Genomic DNA, 19,742 nt, shown 5'->3' with positions numbered 1-19,742 from the left:
ATATGAATCAGAGAAGCGCAAGATGAGATTATACTTATTTGACATGGCTTCCCTCTGAAACAGACCAGACCACTAACAAAAATAAAATAACTAACAAAAATAAAAAACAACACGATATACTCCGCCAATGGTGCTGCGATTATTCCCCGGTGTGCCTCCATGTCCCTCCGCCGGCTTCTTTCCCGCGTGCTCTCCCTCCTCCTGCCGCTGGCGATAGCAAGCAGCCTTTACCTCTATTTTTACCCTGTCTTTCATGGCTGCGCATTTCCACTGCCTGCGGATAATCATACAGGGTTTCTTTCAAATTCGTTTACCAGTGCGCTCCGCCAACACTTCTCACCGCAATCTACAGAGAACCCCGCGATCTTCAGACTTCTGGTCCTAGCGGATCCCCAGCTAGAAGGCGACAGCTCTCTCCCGAAACCCGAAGATGAGCTTCCTGCCCGGATTCAACATCACTGGGTGACAGTGAAATCATCGGTGAACAAGACGGAGCCTCGTCAAATCCTCACCGCCGTCTCAACCGCATTGAACTCCTTCGCCAGCGAAGATATCCCTCGCGCCTTACGTGCAGCTCGGAAACGGCTCGATCTATTGGGCAACGACTACTACCTTGCGCATATTTATCGCACGCTACATTGGTGGAGTCGCCCAACGCACGTCACGGTTCTGGGTGACCTGATCGGGAGCCAGTGGGTGACAAACGAGGAGTTTGATCGACGCGGCCGCAGATACTGGGAGCGGGTCTTCAAGGGTGGCGAGCGCATTGCCGATGATATTACAACAACTGGTGCAAGGAATTATAGCGGTGACGAGAAGCAGAGTGGTGAACTGGAGACACTCAATGCTACGCATTCCGCATGGACACAGAGGATCATCAACATTGTCGGGAACCATGATGTAGGATACTCTGGGGATGCAAGTGAGGCGCGGATTGAGCGGTTCGAGCGCGTGTTCGGCCGTGCGAACTGGGATGTGCGATTTCAACTCCCACTAGAGCAGGTCGATAACGCGACTGCACCCCTCAGTGCTCCCCCGACTCTGCATCTGATCAACCTCAACACCTTGACTCTCGACTCCCCGGCCCTGTCCTCGGACGTCCAGTCGCATAGCTACAGCTACATCAACGATCTGATCTCTCATCGTTTGTACCCTGTGGAAGACCGCACGACATTCACTCTCCTTCTTACCCACCTGCCCCTACACAAGCAGGAGGGTATATGCACCGACGGCCCTTACTTTACATTCCATGAATCAGACGACGAGAATGGGCCCGACGATGTACCGCGCTTTAAGGAAGGAGGGCTGAAAGAACAAAACCATCTCAGCGACCACATCAGCAGCAGCGGAGTCCTCCAGGGGATTTTCGGCATGACAGGGGATGAAAGCGCCCCCGGCGGAGGAAGAGGACGTAATGGACTCATTCTGACAGGTCACGATCACACGGGTTGCGACGTGGTCCACTTTGTGAACCGAACTATAGACACAACTACCGCCGAAGGCTCCGAATCCCAAAGTTGGAAATGGGACGCAAAACGCCACGATAGTGCTGTTGATAACTCTACGCCCGCCATTAGAGAAGTCACCCTTCGCTCTATGATGGGTGAATATGGCGGCAACGCAGGCCTGCTTTCTCTCTGGTTCGATACTACTGTGAATGAATGGCAGTATAAGATCACGATGTGCATGGCTGGTGTGCAGCATATTTGGTGGGCGGTGCATGTCATTGATCTGGTGACTTGTATTCTTCTTCTCGGGTATATACTGGCTAGCTTAGGGTCGAAACCAAGCCTTACAAAGATAGAGGTTGGACAGGAGAAGAAGAGAAATTAATGATCAGTTATTAATATCCCTGGGACGGACTTCTTGTTTTCGCAGCTCAGACGACCTGGTTTTAGGGACCAACAGTTATAGATATCTTGTACTTATCATTATATAGGGAAAGGGTGATATGGCCTGTGGACGTGTATATTATGACAAAAACCAACCATCAATGTACTCTACGATTACATGCATACAACGATCCTTGGGCCCGGTTGAAATCAAATCCCATCACCACTAGATAACCAAAGAGGATGACCTACTGCGATACGGAGGAGTATTTACGCACGAAGAAGGAGTGTAAGAAGGACGCCCCCATTTTCTGAATTTTTATATTCCGAGTCGCCATATAAGAGACAAAAAGAAACACGTCATAGAGGAAATTGAAGTGATGAAACTCGCGGTTCTAGTATTATCACCCGGTCGTTCCTGATTTTCGTTTCCCGTTCATAGTTGCACCCAAAACGAATTTGATTTGATTCCCCTGCTTGGTATCGAACTATTTCCTTTAATATTTTCCAAGACGGTTCTCCTTGTTTACATGACAACACCAGAGTTGGAAGCGATACGCTGTTGGGCGATTCCGTTAGCATAATTATTTTCCAGGATAAGGAGGACATGGGGTGCTTACAGGCCAGAGCTCAGCAGCCTCCTTTCCGACGGGGCCGGTGATGGCGGATCCCTTCATCTCACCCTTGGCGTTGACGATCTGTAGAGAAAAATGCGTTAGCAATGTGACTTTTTCCTTCGGAGTATTCCATATCGAAGGTGAATGGGGAATACGTACGACACCAGCGTTGTCCTCGAAGTAGAGGTAGATGCCATCGGGACGTCTCCAGGGCTTGCTCTGACGGACAACAACGGCGGGCATGACCTTCTTACGGAGCTCGGGCTTTCCCTTCTTGACGGTGGCCATGACCATGTCACCGACACCAGCGGCGGGGAGACGGTTGAGGCGGGCACCGGTACCCTTAACGGAGATGATGTAAAGGTTACGGGCACCGGAGTTGTCGCAGCAGTTCAGAACGGCGCCGCTATAAGAGTAGACCAGTTAGTTACCTGACTGTCGGGGGTTGACACTGATGGATGTAGGTATATATATATGGGATTTTCGTCTCGATATTGAGGGTTCATGATTCGAAATAGGATCGGTTTTCGACGTACCAAGGCAGACCGAGCGACATCTTGAGCTTGTTGCCCGAGGAACCACGACTGTAGAGGAGCGATTCGTTAGCATAATCTCATTTTCATTTTCTGACCGAGAAAAATTCAAGAGTAAAGAAGTTTGTTGTTTCTTTTAACTGTCCCGCAGCCAGAGTCTGAGTATCTCCCCGGTTTGTTCTTCTGGTCGTCGTTCTTCTATCCCTGTCCCTTGTGCGATCCTTCCTCCGTCATTGTCCTTCTCTTTCTTCCTGATAATTGATTCCCTTTACCCCGTATACCTTTGCCCACAAACCCGGTTCGATAAACTCAGACCACCACCGTTGTAGACTCCCTCGCTCGTAGTCGAACAACGCAGAAAAAAAGAGCCAGTAAAAACTCACCCTCTTCCAGACATCTTGGCTGTGTATCACGTAAACGGTGTCGGATACTAGAAAATTGGCGAAGGAAGCGACGAAGGTCGACAGTATCAGGCGTCGTCGAGGGATTGCTCGGGTTTCCGAATTGCTTTCTCGCTTAGTGTGTCGTGGGTAAAATCTTGGCGCCTTAGTGCTATTGGTCCGTCGAGGGCCCATGGTGAGTTAGGGCTCAGACGATACACTAGTCCTCCTTGGGGTTAGAGTGTTCAGATGGATTAGGTAATCTCATGTATGAGATGCTCTAGACATGCTCTACTCCGTACTAATTATTGCAAAGGGATTCCGCAATTCGACGCGTTTTTGGAAAGTATGTATGAATTTGTTGAAGTTTTAGCCGATATATGCATTTGCGCATGATACATGAATTTAAAAAGAAGAATTGCTCAAACTACAGAGTCAGAAAATAGAAAGACATGAGACATAGCAGAATACCCTCCTTCATGGATGCAGTAACCCAAACACCATATTGCCAGCCCTTGCGCCCGGAACCTGATAAACGCCTCTAAAAAGCGGAGACTATGCTTCGCTCTTGGTGGGCTCCTTCTCTTGAGGTTCACCGGTTGGTTCCTTTACTTCCTTAGGTGATTCCTGCTCTGCTTTGGCTGGCTCAGGTACATCCTTAGGAGCTTCTGGGCTCTTTTCTTTGGTCTCGGTTGTCTCCACTGTTTCCGCTACCTTACTTGCCTCAGCTGGCCCTGAATCCTCTACGGACTCTTTCTGAGGGGCCTGTGCATTGGCTGAAGAGGGCGACTCCGTTGCAGGTTTGTCTGTAGCTAGCGTTTCTTCGGCGGGCTTCTTCTCTTCTGCCTGGGCCTCACTTGGCGCGACTGATTGATCCTGCTGCTCTGTTTCAGGCGCAGCATCGTCCACATCTTCCATGGTGGTATCCTCATCCTGTGCCTTGGGGGATGGCTGGCGAGAAATAGGCGCAGAGGGAGCTGCTTGCTCTTGACCGTCAATCGCCATTTCCGTTTGCTCTGCTGCAGACGCCTCTTCAGCCCTCGATGGTGCATCGGCAACAGAAGGGGTTGCGGGTGCCTCGGTTTCAGTCTGTGGGGCATCGCCCATCTTCGCATCGGCAGTAGTATCCATGTCATCGTCAGGCACCGAAGAAGCCTCGGCGGGGGTAGCAATTCCGCTCTCAAGTCCAGATTCAACATCAAGGTTGCGATAGTTAACTTGGTTCCTCCGTTTCATTACGCCAGGTTGGCGGCGGACTCCGTTGGCAGCGTTCTCCTCTTCGTCTTCGCTATCACTAAGCTCACCTGGTTTCTCGACATATTGATCGAATCGCCTTTTGGTGAAACGCTTGTCCTTATTCTCGTCCTCATCCAGGTCATCCAAAATTGCATCTGCTTCATCATCCATGCCTTCTACAAGAGGGTCGCGTGGTACGTCCGTCATCTGTACGGAAGGTGCAAACGAAGTTCGCTTAAGGTTCTCGACAACTTGCGCACGGATCTTATCTAGATACTCTTTCGTATTGGCGTTGTCCATATTCGATGGCCGCACATCCAACTCATAATCCGGGGCAAAGTACTGTTCATGTTAGCAACTTCTGACATGAACATATTTGAGGGAAACGATCTCACCTCATAGTAATCATTATAAGGAAGATCGGAGCCCAAAGGATCCCCAACAAGTATACCAGTCTCAAACGCCCAGGTTCGCGCGACGTTGCGCATTGTGTAACCTCCGCCTCCAAGAATTAATGTGGGAAGATTGAAGCTCTTGATGAAGTTCACACAGTTTGCATGTCCTCTCATACTAAGGTTGAAGCACCCCAAACGGTCACCTGAAAGACTGTCACCACCGCATTGGAGAACCACTGCTTCCGGTCGGTACCATTCCATAACACTCTTGATGACAGGCTCAAAGATGCTCTTGTAAGAAACGTCGTCTATACCATCGCGGAGTGGGAAGTTCACGGCGTAATATTTACCCTGGCCAACACCAATATCGCGGAGCTCGCCAGTTCCTGGGAAGTATTCCCCGTACTTGTGGAAAGAGACAGTCATAACACGATCCGTAGTGTAGAAGGCTTCTTCAACGCCATCACCATGATGTACATCAATGTCAACGTACAGCACTCGTTGCTTGAAGCGCAACAACTCAAGAATGCCTAACACAATATCTATGGAGAATTCGTTAATGAGTCTTCACGGCACAGCCAAAAACATGGTTCGTTATTACCGTTCACGTAGCAGAAACCACTTGCTTCACTCTTCTTTGCATGGTGAAGACCACCTGCCCAGTTGACAGCAATGTCGCATTTATTACGATTTAGTCGGGCCGCGCCCTCCATACTACCTCCCGCGCTGATTCCGCAAAATTCAAAAAGCCCGTCGAAAACAGGACAATCATCACCGACGTTATACTTGCTTTGCTCCTTGGCGTAAGTGTCCATGTTATCCGGCGTTACTTTGGAAAGGAAGTCGATATATTCATCTGTGTGGAATTGGGTCATCTCGTATTTAGACGCTGGTTTTGCGCGCTATGAGATTGCACGTTAGCAAGGTCAACATCGTGCAATAGCAACCTGAGAGCGCGCCACTCACATAAATTTCCATCTTTTTATAGAGACCATAGTTCATAACCAAACTATGTGTCATCCTTATGCGATGGGGCTTCATTGGATGTCCCGAGACGTAGGCATAGTTACCAACGTCGGAATCGTAGAAATATGCGACCTTCTTGCCACGGTCTGACCCATTGGCATTGATCGGGTCCAAGGGAGCTAATGAAGTCATCTTGGATGACAATGTATAAAAGAGCACCGATAGCGTTGGCTCAAATGGTTATTAGGAAATATATGCCTTGGGCACGGCGAATTCTCGGTTCTGCTGGTGATGTAAAAGGGAAGATGTAGAGGACGATGGGCAAGAGCCAAGGGGAGGGGTCCAGATACTTGGTGGTCAGGTCCCGGATTTAGAGCGCCCTATCAAGGAAAGAGAGGAGAGGGAAATAGCAGAATCAAGAGTTATGATAAGTGACTGGACCGCATTCCCATGGCCGGGGAGAATGAGGAACGAAGGTTGAAGCGAAGGGGAAAGAAAGGCGGGAGCGCCAATTAACGGTCCAAAGCTGTGCCCACCGCCTTCGTCAGTTAGGCTTCTTGGAGCTCAACTGCGGCTTCACCTCCAACCACCATCTCTTATCGCTTGCATCCCATTTCAATCCCCCTCATCTACCTTTCAGTCATTACTCCATTATCGCATTCTTTGCGAGCTTCCTTCTACGTTGCCACCCTTTGACATCCCGATCAACTCTTTTGTCTTCCGGGGCTTCCCTCTAGGAAGCTATCCTTTACCTTTGCATCTCCGCGACTCATATTCCGTCAGCAGCTATGGAGCGACTTGGTCGGATGCTTCAGGCCGCCCAAAGTATGGGCATGGGCGGTGCTGCCCCCGGTGGCGTAAGTTGAGTCTAGACATTGCTTAATCACTGTTCTCCTATGGCGGTTCTTTCCGAGTACCTCATATGTGGCGTTGTACTAGATTAAGACTCTCTATCCGAGTTACACACCTGTGAAGCTATTATACTGATATGTGACTCTTTAGGATACCCCTAACCTGATCGATAACTCCGAAACAGTACATATCTCATCGTTGGCTCTGCTCAAGATGTTGCGACATGGTCGGGCAGGCGTGCCTATGGAAGTCATGGGTCTGATGTTGGGAGAGTTCGTGGATGAATACACAGTTCGAGTAGTAGATGTGTTCGCTATGCCTCAGAGCGGTACTGGAGTTAGCGTCGAAGCTGTGGACCCCGTATTTCAGACCAAGATGATGGATATGCTCCGCCAAACAGGACGGTAAGGTTTGACTCGGCCCTTAACCTTACTTGGAACGATATTGATTCTTTGAATTATGTAGGCCAGAGACCGTTGTTGGCTGGTATCACTCTCATCCTGGTTTTGGCTGCTGGCTCTCGTCTGTCGATATCAACACCCAGCAATCCTTCGAGCAGCTCACCCCGCGCGCTGTCGCCGTTGTCGTTGACCCTATCCAGTCCGTCAAGGGCAAAGTTGTTATTGATGCTTTCCGACTTATTCAACCCCAGACTGTGGTCATGGGTCAGGAGCCTCGGCAAACAACATCCAATTTGGGTCACCTGAATAAGCCGTCGATCCAAGCACTCATCCACGGTCTGAACAGGCACTACTACAGCATTGCCATCAACTACCGTAAGACAGGGTTGGAGGAGAACATGTTGATGAACCTGCATAAGCATGTTTGGACGGAAGCCTTGCAGATGAAGGATTTCCATGAGGAAGGCGAGCACAACGTCGACCGCATGAAGCAACTCGTCAGCCTCGCCGAGGGCTACGAAAAACGAGTTAAAGAAGAAACGGAACTTAGCAAGGAGCAGCTCAAGACAAGATATGTCGGAAAGGTCGATCCCAAGAAGCGTAAGTCATATTCGGAACTCTGGTTTTGCTTTCCGTATAAGTATTAACTATTGCTATAGACATTGAGGATGTAAGTCAGCAGTTGATTGAAGATAATATTGTCGCGGTCTCGCGGCAGATGATCGACAAGGAAGCCTCAGTTGCCAGGCAATCAAATGGAAAAGGAGCTCAAAACGGCGCCAGTATGGAGGTGGACGAAGACCTATAGATGATTAGCTAGTAGTTATGAGGAGTATCATAATCTCTGTTTCTATATGGGTACAGGACAGTAGTCCTGTGTCGCAGGGGCAGCCATCATGCACGGAAACAATTATAAATGAATAACGTTTCAATTTATACTATTCGAACACTGCATAAGGAACCACAGCTCAGTCATTGTGCTATTCATTGCACGGGTTGACTACTATAACACAAATTTACATATAAATCAGCAACTTTTCGTGAACTTGGGTGGTCAAATCCAATAAACACCAGGCAATTATTCGACTCTATATTGATGAATGTTTATAAGCTACTCTATACTTTCAGTATCATTTAAAGAGACATTAGACCAGACCGAGTGACCGGTCACGGTAATGATTATGGTCCGAACAACGAATCAGTGTGAGGCGGAACATCGTTGACTCGACCACGCTGCATCGACTTCAGTTCGTAAACCATGGGAATGTCCATGTCTTCCTCATCGCAGTCTGTCCATCCGCGCTCGGGGCCCCAAGCAATCTTCTTCTTGGCTGCTTTGGCTTCACGAAGTAGACGCTGCATCAACGCCCCGTTCTTGCGGACGGACGGCCACCCGTCAAATTCCACATATTCTAAGCTTGGCATTTTGGCGAGAACATCGCGAAGTATTCCACCAGAAAACTCAGTGTAAAAGTTCTTGGAAATCCGGAAGCCTTCAAATACCGGATGCGAAGGATCGACCTCAATAAACACTTTAAATGTCTTAGCACGAACCATTTCTTCCAGACCAAGACGGCGGTTGACTTTCCAAGAGCTGGGAGGTGCTGTCCAGCTGGACCCTAGGATTAATTCGATAGTAGCGATGGAGGGTCGGTATCTAGGCGGTATCATACTGACTGTTGGCATTCGGGAATAATCCTGCAAAGGGAAGAGACGGAATGTCTGGGTGGTATAGAAATAGTCGGAAGCCTCATCGTGCACACGCCGGGATACCAGGAAGAGGTTGATCCGGTGAGATGTCGGAGATAGTGGTGGATTTTTCTTCGAGGAAGCTCCTACACTGCCCTTGGTGTGTAGATGCGCTCGCTTGCGGCGAGGGGTAAAGAGAAGGATGTGATATATGCGCAAACGTAACTCGGACGGAAGGTCGAAGAACGGAAACGAATTCAACGGCGCTGTTTCTTCAATATCCTCTTCATTGTCCTCATCCTCAGCCTCTCGCAGCTCGACCTGATCTCTTTTCGGTGGTGGGTTCTCGAGGTGTACCTTTTCCAGGGCATCTGATATGGAGTCCATGATGGCTGAAGATCGAATCTAAAAGGGAAAAGGGGAAAAGAAAAAAAAATACGCGAAATATTCTATTGGAATAGGTCTTTATTTCATAAGGTTCTTTTTCATGCCATTGTTGCAGCTAACAGTTAACTGAACTTGCGAATTAACACAGTACACTTTCTCTTTTGCAAGGTGGGTAGCGGACATCAAACCACCATTTATATAGAGAGAACAATTTGTATCCCACCAACGGGGCTGCAGCTGCACAGATATCCTTCGCTGCGGCTCTTGGGTGCAGGATAGAAGCGAAACTTCATTTGTCTCCCCAGCTAATACAACCCGGCATGCATCAAAAGGCTTGTTGGGTCAAATTTACCGTCTGGGTTTCAACTTTCATAATTTGGAAAGAAAAAGAAAAAGAAAAGGAAGAAACCGGCAGAAAGTGGAAGATTTTATAGGCGGCGCTGCGCGGTGGGGACTTACCGCTCGCCGTACCTCCGACAGCGCAACTTTTCCGAAGCTTGACACTCGACCGGTTATCTTCTGGACTTCGACAGACAGACTCTCAGACTGTCAACGTACTCTCGCACGTTTGTTGGATCGGTCTGGTGCTAGGTCCTGTTATAACTCCCGCTCAAGCCGCCTCCCTTGTGCAGAGCATGAGTATATTGTTAGATTTTACCTATCCTTAATTACATCACACTTTCTTTTCCACTATGCTTAGCCGTGCAGTATTGCCTCTGACGAGGCCCAACACTCTCGCCTCTACGGTTCGTTTATCCGCCTTGCCAATTACCCACTCTCGGTGGTACGCGAAGAACAATAAACCCAAGGCTCCTTACAAACTGCCTGAGTCTGTCAAGCCTCCCAAAGCCGAGCAGTCTACACAACAAGAGTATTCGGCTTCTCAAGCTGAGTTCGACACCAACGCGGATGCACAAAGAAACACAGCAAACCAGACTGCCGAATCTGTGAGTAAATCGTCCTGACTATGGATCTCGCTTTCCATAGCTGACTGAATTCGACAAGGCCGAATCTAGCCAGGCGGCGGCCGAGAAAGCTGCGCCCCAAACACCACTTCCCGATCTCACACAGGGCATTCCCTCAACCCTTGCCGCAGAACTAGAAGCTCGCTCGAAAGGCCGTGGACCGACTGCGCTGAATCTCACCGAAGACCCTTCCCGCTCCGAAGATTACACTGATGATGGCCACGGCGGCGATATTCCCAAGGATGGCTACGTCTCGTCTCTTGATCGCCGAAGGGCTCGGATGGCCAACCTCATGTATGCCCTTTTCCTGCTTGCGGGCGCAGGTGGTGTTGCCTATTTGGGACGGAACTGGGATACTGAAGAGGAGGAGAAACTTCATCCGGATGTGCCCTCGGGCTGGAGTTTTGGGCTTTGGTACAGCCGTGTCAAAGCTCGCTTTGGAGATATCACTAGCTACTACAAAGATCCTGCTTTCCCTAAGCTGCTCCCTGATGAAGACCCCAACCTCCGCCAGCCTTACACTTTGGTGCTAAGTTTGGAGGACTTGCTTGTGCATAGTGAATGGAGCCGTGAACACGGATGGCGGGTTGCCAAGCGACCTGGAGTCGATTATTTCCTTCGCTACCTCAACCAGTATTACGAACTTGTTCTTTTCACCAGCGTTCCGAGCATGATGGCAGATCAGGTACTTCGCAAGCTCGACCCTTTCCGCATCATCCGCTGGCCACTATTCAGGGAAGCCACTAGATACAAGGATGGAGAGTATATTAAGGTGCGTCTTATCAAAGAGGGGATGAAAATACATTGTACACTTATTGATTGCACCTATATAGGACCTTTCCTACCTTAACCGTGACCTGTCGAAGGTTATCTTGATCGACACCAAGGAGGAACACGCCCGTCTGCAGCCCGAAAATGCTATCATTCTCGACAAGTGGCACGGTGATTCCAAGGACAAGACTTTGGTCGCTTTGATTCCTTTGCTTGAATATCTTGCCGGTATGGGAGTGGAAGATGTACGCCCTGTCCTGAAGTCGTTTGAGGGCACCGATATCCCCGTTGAGTTTGCCAAGCGCGAGAAGGCCATGCGTGAGCGGTTCCAGAAGGAGCTGGGCGAGGAGCAGCAGAAGCGGCCTAAGGTTAGCATGGGCAGCTTGGCCTCTGCGTTTGGCTTGAAATCCACCCGAACCTTGGATGGCGAGACGACTCCATCTGAGGGTCTCGCCCAGGGTAAAATGCTCTGGGATCAGATCCGTGAGAGAGGCCAGAAGAACTATGAGATGATGGAGAAGGAGATTCGCGAGAACGGTGAGAAGTGGCTGGCTGAGATGGCCGCTGAAGAGGAGAAGGCTCGGCAGGAGCAAATGAACCAGATGAAGGGCTCTTTCACCAGCATGTTCGGTGCTGGCAAGCAGTAATTTGTTTTCCTGAGGATTAAACTGGGAGCAACACTCTTCTCCTGTTTGGATCTTTTAATGTGTACCTGAGGTGCTTTTTCTGGGGGGGGGGCGGGGTTATGATTAGAGGTTCTCCTTTTTTGGCTCCTGAGCATCATGGGTTGTTTGTAAAATAGCATTTGGTTCATTATATGTCTTCTGTATAAATGAGATTACAAGTTTAATGTCTTTAATGTCTTTGCTTCTGAGATATATTACTTGCATTAGACACCATATTTACGTCTGAAACCAACATATATATAGTTCACACTGGGTATAATTGAAAGAGAATTCCTCCCGGTTCGTCTCTAGCTTGTTATATCATGGCAAATTCACGTCCTGGAAAACAGAGACATCCCAAATACCTGTCATATCAAACGGGAAACCGTCCATCGTACCAAAAGTCCCCGAGATGGACATCATGTCGTCAACAATATCATTATTCGTCTGCGTCTCGGGAAGCGAAATCGCAGCCGGGTTCACCAGGCGATTATCAGGCTGCACGACACCACTGAAGTTGAGGTCAGGGGTGCTTCCGTTGCCAGGGAGTCTGTTGAGGATCCGATCGCAGTGGTCCAGACACATGTCAGCTACATCCCAGTCCTCCTCTTCTCTGACACGGCGTAATATACTCCGGAACATCTCCACGTTGTTGATACAGGAGCGAGCCACGTCTGTGTCTGTGGTTTCCAATGCGCAGCGGACGAGAAGAGTGGCGGTGGATGTGAGGTGGAAGGCGCTGTCTGTGGCAGAATTAGATACTTTAAACCAGACAATCGTAAGGGTTCTAAAGGGCTATCTCATACATGGCAACCAGAACTCCTGGAAGTTCTCTTTCCGCAGTGAAGAGATAAATTGTACGATTTCTTCGGCGGAGCGTCGGCATTCCGTTTGGAAGTAGCGTCGTGCTTCTGGGTTATCGGTATCTGCACTATTGACCTCCTATGGGTGATCGGTTAGAAATGAAGTCTAGGTTGCGCAGTGTTGGATACTTACTTTCAGTTCCACTCGGCTTACAAGCATCTTGACGGCCAGAAAACCCAGCTGCAAGCTACTTGTCCCTGAGATACGTTCCTCCGTGCTAGTACTTGCTGGTGACCTCAACCAGTCGGGGAGAGAATCCTCCCACATGTCGAGGTCAGTTCTGATCTGTCGTAATCTCTTGGAAGTCTCGCGTGAAACTCGGTGTTGCAAGCCGTACACAAGCGGCATGAGCTCGCCAAGGATCTCTGTCAAGCGACACAGCGCGATGTGGCAGTGAGCGGCCCTCACGCGCTCATTAGTGCGACCATTCGGCGACAACAAACCGTCGATTGTGGGGAGTGGGACATCATATTGATTCTTGGCAATCTGAGGAGGTACACCGTGACCAAAACTCCCCCTTTCAACTGGGTCAGCGAGAATAAAGAGACCGCACATAAAGGGACTTACCAGCGATCGTGTATCACAACACCCCACCACAATCGTATACGGTGATCTTTCTCCTTCTGAGAAACCTTCCAGTGGCTGGGATCTCGATTTAGGCCAAGGCAATGAGCGAGAGATATCATTCGACCACAACTGATGGCATTGCCGGTCATGGAGAATATTGGCCGCCCCGTGAGGTCAATCAAAGCACAGCTTATTGTCGACAAGCCTGGGGCAGAAAACTCCTCGTGAAGGGCGGCCACAGTCATGTTGACTGCATATCGGACATCCGGTTTGGGGTGGCTGGCAAGCTTCGGCACATGCTTCCAGTAGACAAGCGACATCGAATAGACCTGGCATATAAGGGACGCTGGTGGTTCGCCTGGGACTTCCGAGATGTATGCTTCCCAGAAGCTATCACCATCAAAGATTGGGAACGCTACGTTGAACCTGTCTATAAAGCTGCAGATATAAATTAGTACCCAGCCGTATCAAAAGACGGTCAAAAGCGTACAGCCTAACTAGATCATGCCGGAAAGGCCCGAGTATTTGTTCAAGAACTTCTTTCTGGTTCTCTCCAGGTGGGATGCCGACTCGCATGCCCTGTCTCCGTCTAGAGATGGTGGTATAAAGTATAGGTTTTCTCGGATCGTTCGAGTAGACATTGTACGGATGACTGTTAGGGTCCTCGTTCTTGTTGGAATATTCTGGTGGCATAAATTTCTCGATTACCTGAGCGTCATCCGCAACAACAGGACCAACGATATGAACGGATTCGTTGTGAGGGTCTTCAATTCCTTGCCGTCGGGTTTCGCTTCCGCGACTGTCCACTACGGAGCTCGCGCGGGGTAGGGTGGAGGTATCTTCTCGTGGACGACTAGGAGGGGAATCGCTGTGGGGGGTACGCTTGCGCTTCTGGCCAGAAGGCAAGCTTTCACTGGAATTATCGACGGACCATCTTTTGGGATCAGGGCCATTAGCAATGGACGTATCGTGATTGGATTCTTCTTGGTAATGACAATCTGCTCCCTGGACTCGGCATAGGAGACATGACTGGCCTGGGATATCCACCGTGCATCGGGACTTGCGCTTTCTACACAAGTCACAAGCCCTGACTTTGTGAGATCTGTATGGCCTTGCACCGGCGTTGAATCCCGGGGTGACAAGCTTTTGAGTAGTAGAACTACTCTGAGCAGTCGGAGGTGACATGGCGATTCTCAGATGGGTTTCTTATTGATCCAAGACAGCGATTGTTAGTCTTGAAGGTCCAATTGAGAGTCGCGTGCGCACCAACGGACTTCTCCGAGGTTGTTAAGGAAATGGCGCTTGAGGTGCAGGCGGAGAGGAAGATACTGTAATGGGCTGGCACACTTATCGAGTTTAGGTCATGAAAACCGACTAGCGCACGGTCAATGCAAGCGACATCGAACCAGATGATGTTAGTCGCGGTGTCGCGCAGAGGCCCTCATAGTCCACAGTACTGTTCTGTTACTCAATCTGGGGGTAATCAAGACATATCTGAAGTGACAAATCGCGGAGGTCTGCTTAGCTTTTCTCCTCCCAGACGAAGTTCCCTTTTTCTTATCAGAAAGTGTGGGGAAGATGAGTCAGCCATCAGGACCAACCACGTGCCTTGGCCGTGGCGCTCTATTTATATCCCACGCCTTGGAAATGCAGTATATCGTATGGATTCTTCCCCGCGATCATGCCCGTTGCTCGCTTCTCGTTGTTGTCTAGAGCATCGGGGATCTTACTGAGGGAGATCCACATTTCTGCACATCATTAATTCGGAACGTTTGAGCCGAGTCTGCGTCTCGTCTCATGTACGCGCCAACACCAGATCATCGTTGCATTGGCGGTTGAAGAGGAGACACAGCCACCGGGCCGCTAAGTTGGCGCCTCCGTCCTTCCACAAGCGCTCCGGTTGATTCTCCAAAACTTGCCCCTTTACTGCCTAGAAAACTCGTGGCGATGTGCAATTGAATCCGGTTATATATTCTTTCCAGCAAATGTAGACTTTTATGAACCGATGACCATGGAGGAGGATGTTCGGCTGCCCAGTGCTGAGCGGCTCGATGGTCCTCATAACGACCCTGAGCAGCTACCGAGTGCAGGCCCCAGCCAACAACAGAACGGCTCGCTTGGGAAGAGCCAATCGCGGTCAGGTGAGCTGATCTCATCTCTTTTCAACAGTTTACCTCGCACGGTAATTGAGCAGTAAGTTATAACTTTCCTCTTGGCCCCAACAGCTAGTAGGGCGACTTTGCGCCCGCCAGCAAAGACATCTCTTGTACAGCCTGTCCTCTTAAGATAAGAGCTGTTTTGACCGGCTATGCAGCATCCTTTATGTCGTCGACGCAAACACTTTCGCGTCTCTAGCTTTCTTAAACCGAAAATGGAGGCGGATCTCAGATTCGCCTATATTATACGCTCATCATTTATCTCGCTGTCCATCCTTCTCCTTGACAGCAAAAGCTACTTCAGATGTAGTCACTTCGGATGACCTTGCTATCCTCAAGCTGAAGTTTGGGGCTGAGATAAGACGCAATGCCTTCGAGGTCTTCCTTAGACCCCGCCAAACCTTGGTGAAGCTTATTTCAACGTCGATGAGTTCATCGACAGCTTTCCCACATGGAGAGGCTTTTCGTTTTGCTTTTTCGCCCAGTGCTCAATTGGTACTCTGTATAAGCTCGTCGAGGATCGTTGTTCTCGATGTGGCATCTGGATCAGCTGTAGTGAGACATGAACTCAAAACCTGGAGACGTCCGCTGAACGCTACCATCCTGGATGATGGCTCGCTTCTTGCTGTGGTATCGTCTAGTCATCAAGTCAACATATATAGCTTGTCTAACGAAGAAGCAAAGCACGTTCAGAATATCAAGTTGAATGATGTCCCACAGGCTCTAGCCTTGTCTCCAACAGGTGGTGTTCTTGCTATCGCGTATACCGATAGGATCGAAGTATACGCCATTGGAGAAGGAACACTTGCGACCGAACGAAGAGCCGTACGCTGTACTGGCGTGGATTCGATTGCATTTTCATCAGACGGAGTCATGCTACTCGGTTCGTCTGGCGATAGCCAGAATACCAGTCTGGTCACTATCACAGTACCGTTCTACACAGAGCCTGTTACCGATATCTCTGCAAGAGAGGCCCATACACGCATGTGGACCACCCAGATTCTATTTCCTGAGATTATACAAAGCTACAGTCACGCATGCCATCTTCCACTACATGCCGAAGGTGACGGCAGTTGGATCTTGGGCTTTGATAAAGAGGCCGCGGCATTCAGGGCGATTGGGGTCAACAATGTGAATTCTGGTACAGTATATTTTGTGAGTCCAACGTCTGGGAATGGATTACAGGAGTTTCCTCCAATCATGCTGCCCGCGGTTGATTGTACTGGAGAGCTTGTCGCCCTAGGTTTCCAAGATTCCGGACTCTGGGTATATGGTATACCGGACCGCCTTGATATTGCACCATCAAGTACCTTTGCAGCCGCACTTTGTGCTTCGAATAGTAGACCAAGTCACCCAGTGGAGGAGACTATGCACCTACCAGATAGTGCACAACGATTGCAGCACTCTATCACTAAGCCGAAGATGCTTATCAGGGGTCATAAGATGAGTGATATGCCTGGGATTACGGCAGCTTCCTGGGTACGACATGCCGACGCTCCGACTGACCACCGTAGGTTGGTGGCTGTGGCACCCGGCGGCATTAGCCCTCCGACAATTGGTGAAGAAGATGTTCCGGTAGATGGTGGACGAGTACTGCTTTTAGATTTCGGGAGATCACCAAAAGATGGTAGTTACACTGAAATTAGTATCGAGATTGGCGAAACGGAGCCGAAGATGCTTCACGAACCAAATACTAGCTTGGATACAGAGGTTGAGCTGGAAAGAAGAAGAACCCGCTTGCATCGTGGCAATTCTTCCTACCGGGCCAGAACTCTCGCTCGTGAATCGTACCCAGCAGCGATTTCGATGAGCCAATCACCACCGCTGGTCATTCGTCGGAATAGTTCTTATTTCTCTGTTTCCTCAACTGATATGGGTGATGGTGATACACCTCCGGTTCCAGACACTCCCTACGACAACACACAGCCGCGTTCCCAAGATACACTGCGTCGCGCTGCCACCGCAGCAGCTACCAGTCGCACACGTTATAACCCACGGTATCGTGACGAGCCACGGCGTGCTTTTGATACGAGACCGGTTCCTCCGATCTTCCAGGTCCCTCATGAAAGTGACGCCGATAACTGGGTTCCCCCTCCGCCTCCCTATACTCGTGAACCCGATGCACCGCTTCCAGAGTATCTTAGAAGAACCCTTCTTCCCACGAGAACCGAACCTGCACACAGAGTCAGCGATGCACCGGATCAACTTCAAAGGTCGCATACCACTCGCCTAGAGGATATGGCCGAGGAGTCTTTGCCTCGGACCCCTCTACAAAGATTGAATACCATCAGTGGATCTAGATTAGCCTCTTTGGTGCGGAGAACAACCAGAGCTTCAGAGGCTCCTGGCCTTAGCCGGACACAAAGCAACTTGGTTCGAAACGCAGCCTCGAGCCACCCGTACTCTCAGAATGGGGAGGTGCCTAGCGTGCCGTCGGTGCCCCTGCATCTACAACCGCAGACCACGGCCACTTCTCAAGAGATTGATCAGAATACTGCAGGGACTCTTGACGCAACGAATCTCGATTACGCTGCAGCTGCGATGGCGACTGCATTGCCAGCGCCCGTGCTGCAAACATCGCTCCAAGAGACTCAAACTGAGTCCGTGGTGAACCCAGCAGAACTTCTAGAATGGCAAGACGCTGTACCTGAAATCCCAAATATGCTGCCTAACCTCAATCATCCCTATTCCCTCTCATCACCCAACCTACAATTTACAGATCCCCAGTACGCCTCTCCCGAGATCCCGCGCGATTCATGGCTACGTACCGGGTACCATAGGTCGATAAGCCGGCGCGCACAATCGCAGGACCTTCATCAGGCGTCGCCAGCTATACCACCTCTTAATCGCCGGGCATCCACCGACCCTACGCTCTCCACGAGCTCCCAACCGTCCAACGACCTCTGGAGGAGGCGTATAGAGGAGTGGAACGAACGCACCATTTACGAAAGAAATAGAAAAAGAAATAAATGCATAGTGATGTAGCTGGCGTTGCCATTGAATGGCTTACTCACAGCAATTGGTCTCGGTGTTTCTTTCTCTTTCCCTTGTTTGTCTCTTCTTCGTACTACTTCATTTAGATATACCCAGTTGAACTGAATCAAGACGTACAGCGGCTGATCAGTCGTATATGGCTGCTGCGCAGCACACGAGACTAAATATGTTTACAAGGAAACGTTGAATTACTTCGGACAACTTATCTTGTTCGTCTGACCATTACTACCGTAGTGGGTCTCTATGCACAAATAGTAGGATGGGACGTCCAAACGTAACGCCTGATTAATGTCGACACTTTCAGGCGTTGTTGTTCTCTCCTTTGCCCAGAGCCTTGTCCAAGGTCGCCTTAGCGCTGTCGGCAGCAGAGGCAGCCTGTTCTTTGCCCTTGTTCAAGGCGTTGTTCGCAGTCTCGCCTGGCTTCTCTGCTCAAGAATGAGCATCATATAGTGGAATAGCGCAGAATCAGAGCTTAAGTTTCAAAACTGTTACTTACCGTAGACTGTAGATCCGTTAGCTAAATTTCCTATATACGCCTAGAAGGTGTTTCTAGAATTGTACATACCTTTATTGATTTGGTCCTTGGCGGATTCTGCGGTGTCATTGAAACCCTTCTTGAGCTTATCCATGTCCATTGTGCTTTTCTGGTAGTAAATGCGGTTCTGTCAGTTTATTATCATTAGAACTCGATGTATGGCTAGGTGAGTCCCATACCGATTGGAGTGATATATATATATATATATATATACTCGAGACAAAAGGAGAACGGAAGATATGTATGTATGTATATAGATAAACAAGAATGTGGAAGAGCCTTTCAACTCAGGTACCCGAAGCTTTATATATCCAAGGGACCAGGGGATCAGACCAGACCAAAACAACCAGTATAACCTAATGGTTACGTATATAACCTCCTCAATACAACCCTGCGACCTCGTAACCGTGGAATGGCATACTCTTCCCTAAGGTTGCAGTTCCAGTTGTTTTCCGAATGCAGCAGTAGTTGCAATCTACGATGGATCTTGGCAACCATTGCCGGACGGTGTTATTGGCCATATATGCGTGAATGGGTGAAATAGTGTTACAGATGTACATAGCATTGATGATGCATGTTATTCTATTGCTTATTATGTACCAATTTCCTGGTGATCTCATCATATTTTGAAATTTGTCCTGAGAATTGGTCTCTGTACATTAGTATCTGCGTCTTGTTCCCGAGTCAGGTTTAGCGCCGCCCCGATTGGATTTGGCGGCCCGTACTCCGTACTTTCCCTTTAATCGGGCCTCAAGTAAAGTTCATCGATGTATCGGAGAATTTCTTATCATCCGTACATGCAAGAAAAGTCTGGGTTTTAGATTGTACTGCACGAAAGCAAAGATGGACTTGGCGTGTTGTTTTGGAGATATATTATAAGTTGAAACATACCATGGTAATCACCAAAAAGTGCACACTGCTGATCTGCAGGTGAGCA

The 19,742-nt window shown here is 49.3% G+C and overlaps 9 protein-coding genes across 9 annotated transcripts; 4 read left to right on the top strand and 5 right to left on the bottom strand.

Annotated features, from left to right (window-relative positions):
- Nucleotides 1–15: 15 nt before the first annotated feature.
- Nucleotides 16–1,985, top strand: BDV27DRAFT_135208 (uncharacterized protein). Its single transcript, XM_032068478.1, has one exon. The coding sequence runs from the start codon at nt 160–162 to the stop codon at nt 1,831–1,833; it is 1,674 nt and encodes a 557-aa protein (XP_031923117.1). The 5' UTR covers nt 16–159; the 3' UTR covers nt 1,834–1,985.
- A 25-nt stretch (nt 1,986–2,010) lies between these two features.
- BDV27DRAFT_46400 (60S ribosomal protein uL14) lies at nt 2,011–3,457 on the bottom strand. Its single transcript, XM_032076692.1, has 5 exons — nt 3,366–3,457; nt 2,986–3,033; nt 2,609–2,855; nt 2,453–2,530; nt 2,011–2,391 (listed from the first exon to the last, which is right to left on the bottom strand). The coding sequence occupies exons 1-5, from the start codon at nt 3,377–3,379 to the stop codon at nt 2,359–2,361; spliced, it is 420 nt and encodes a 139-aa protein (XP_031923116.1). The 5' UTR covers nt 3,380–3,457; the 3' UTR covers nt 2,011–2,358.
- Nucleotides 3,458–3,702: 245 nt separating this feature from the next.
- On the bottom strand, nt 3,703–6,411 carry rpdA (histone deacetylase RPD3). The gene is made up of 4 exons (XM_032076691.1): nt 5,960–6,411; nt 5,595–5,895; nt 4,994–5,535; nt 3,703–4,940 (listed from the first exon to the last, which is right to left on the bottom strand). The coding sequence occupies exons 1-4, from the start codon at nt 6,149–6,151 to the stop codon at nt 3,918–3,920; spliced, it is 2,058 nt and encodes a 685-aa protein (XP_031923115.1). The 5' UTR covers nt 6,152–6,411; the 3' UTR covers nt 3,703–3,917.
- A 118-nt stretch (nt 6,412–6,529) lies between these two features.
- Nucleotides 6,530–8,174, top strand: BDV27DRAFT_135205 (proteasome regulatory particle lid subunit RPN11). Its single transcript, XM_032068477.1, has 4 exons — nt 6,530–6,816; nt 6,962–7,215; nt 7,277–7,812; nt 7,872–8,174. Exons 1-4 carry the CDS (start codon nt 6,748–6,750, stop codon nt 8,018–8,020), a joined length of 1,008 nt encoding a protein of 335 aa, XP_031923114.1. The 5' UTR covers nt 6,530–6,747; the 3' UTR covers nt 8,021–8,174.
- A 142-nt stretch (nt 8,175–8,316) lies between these two features.
- Nucleotides 8,317–9,636, bottom strand: BDV27DRAFT_135202 (uncharacterized protein). The gene is made up of 2 exons (XM_032068476.1): nt 9,470–9,636; nt 8,317–9,414 (listed from the first exon to the last, which is right to left on the bottom strand). Exon 2 carries the CDS (start codon nt 9,286–9,288, stop codon nt 8,392–8,394), a length of 897 nt encoding a protein of 298 aa, XP_031923113.1. The 5' UTR covers nt 9,289–9,414; nt 9,470–9,636; the 3' UTR covers nt 8,317–8,391.
- Nucleotides 9,637–9,799: 163 nt separating this feature from the next.
- On the top strand, nt 9,800–11,883 carry BDV27DRAFT_135201 (protein translocase subunit TIM50). Its single transcript, XM_032068475.1, has 3 exons — nt 9,800–10,235; nt 10,294–11,025; nt 11,087–11,883. Exons 1-3 carry the CDS (start codon nt 9,981–9,983, stop codon nt 11,669–11,671), a joined length of 1,572 nt encoding a protein of 523 aa, XP_031923112.1. The 5' UTR covers nt 9,800–9,980; the 3' UTR covers nt 11,672–11,883.
- Nucleotide 11,884: 1 nt separating this feature from the next.
- On the bottom strand, nt 11,885–14,406 carry BDV27DRAFT_46356 (putative C6 transcription factor). The gene is made up of 5 exons (XM_032076690.1): nt 13,611–14,406; nt 13,121–13,558; nt 12,686–13,070; nt 12,496–12,631; nt 11,885–12,432 (listed from the first exon to the last, which is right to left on the bottom strand). Exons 1-5 carry the CDS (start codon nt 14,303–14,305, stop codon nt 12,011–12,013), a joined length of 2,076 nt encoding a protein of 691 aa, XP_031923111.1. The 5' UTR covers nt 14,306–14,406; the 3' UTR covers nt 11,885–12,010.
- Nucleotides 14,407–14,989: 583 nt separating this feature from the next.
- BDV27DRAFT_46351 (F-box domain protein) lies at nt 14,990–18,410 on the top strand. The gene is made up of 2 exons (XM_032076689.1): nt 14,990–15,313; nt 15,435–18,410. Exons 1-2 carry the CDS (start codon nt 15,126–15,128, stop codon nt 18,259–18,261), a joined length of 3,015 nt encoding a protein of 1,004 aa, XP_031923110.1. The 5' UTR covers nt 14,990–15,125; the 3' UTR covers nt 18,262–18,410.
- Nucleotides 18,411–18,570: 160 nt separating this feature from the next.
- BDV27DRAFT_162051 (uncharacterized protein) lies at nt 18,571–18,905 on the bottom strand (the record flags this gene model as incomplete). Its single annotated transcript, XM_032073323.1, has 3 exons — nt 18,571–18,695; nt 18,767–18,772; nt 18,836–18,905. 3 exons carry the CDS (start codon nt 18,903–18,905, stop codon nt 18,571–18,573), a joined length of 201 nt encoding a protein of 66 aa, XP_031923109.1.
- Between the last annotated feature and the right edge of the window lie 837 nt (nt 18,906–19,742).

The sequence above is a fragment of the Aspergillus caelatus genome (genome assembly GCF_009193585.1).
Source record: "Aspergillus caelatus strain CBS 763.97 unplaced genomic scaffold BDV27scaffold_232, whole genome shotgun sequence".
Classification (NCBI taxonomy): domain Eukaryota; kingdom Fungi; phylum Ascomycota; class Eurotiomycetes; order Eurotiales; family Aspergillaceae; genus Aspergillus; species Aspergillus caelatus.
This window is presented reverse-complemented; position numbering and strand designations above follow the sequence as displayed.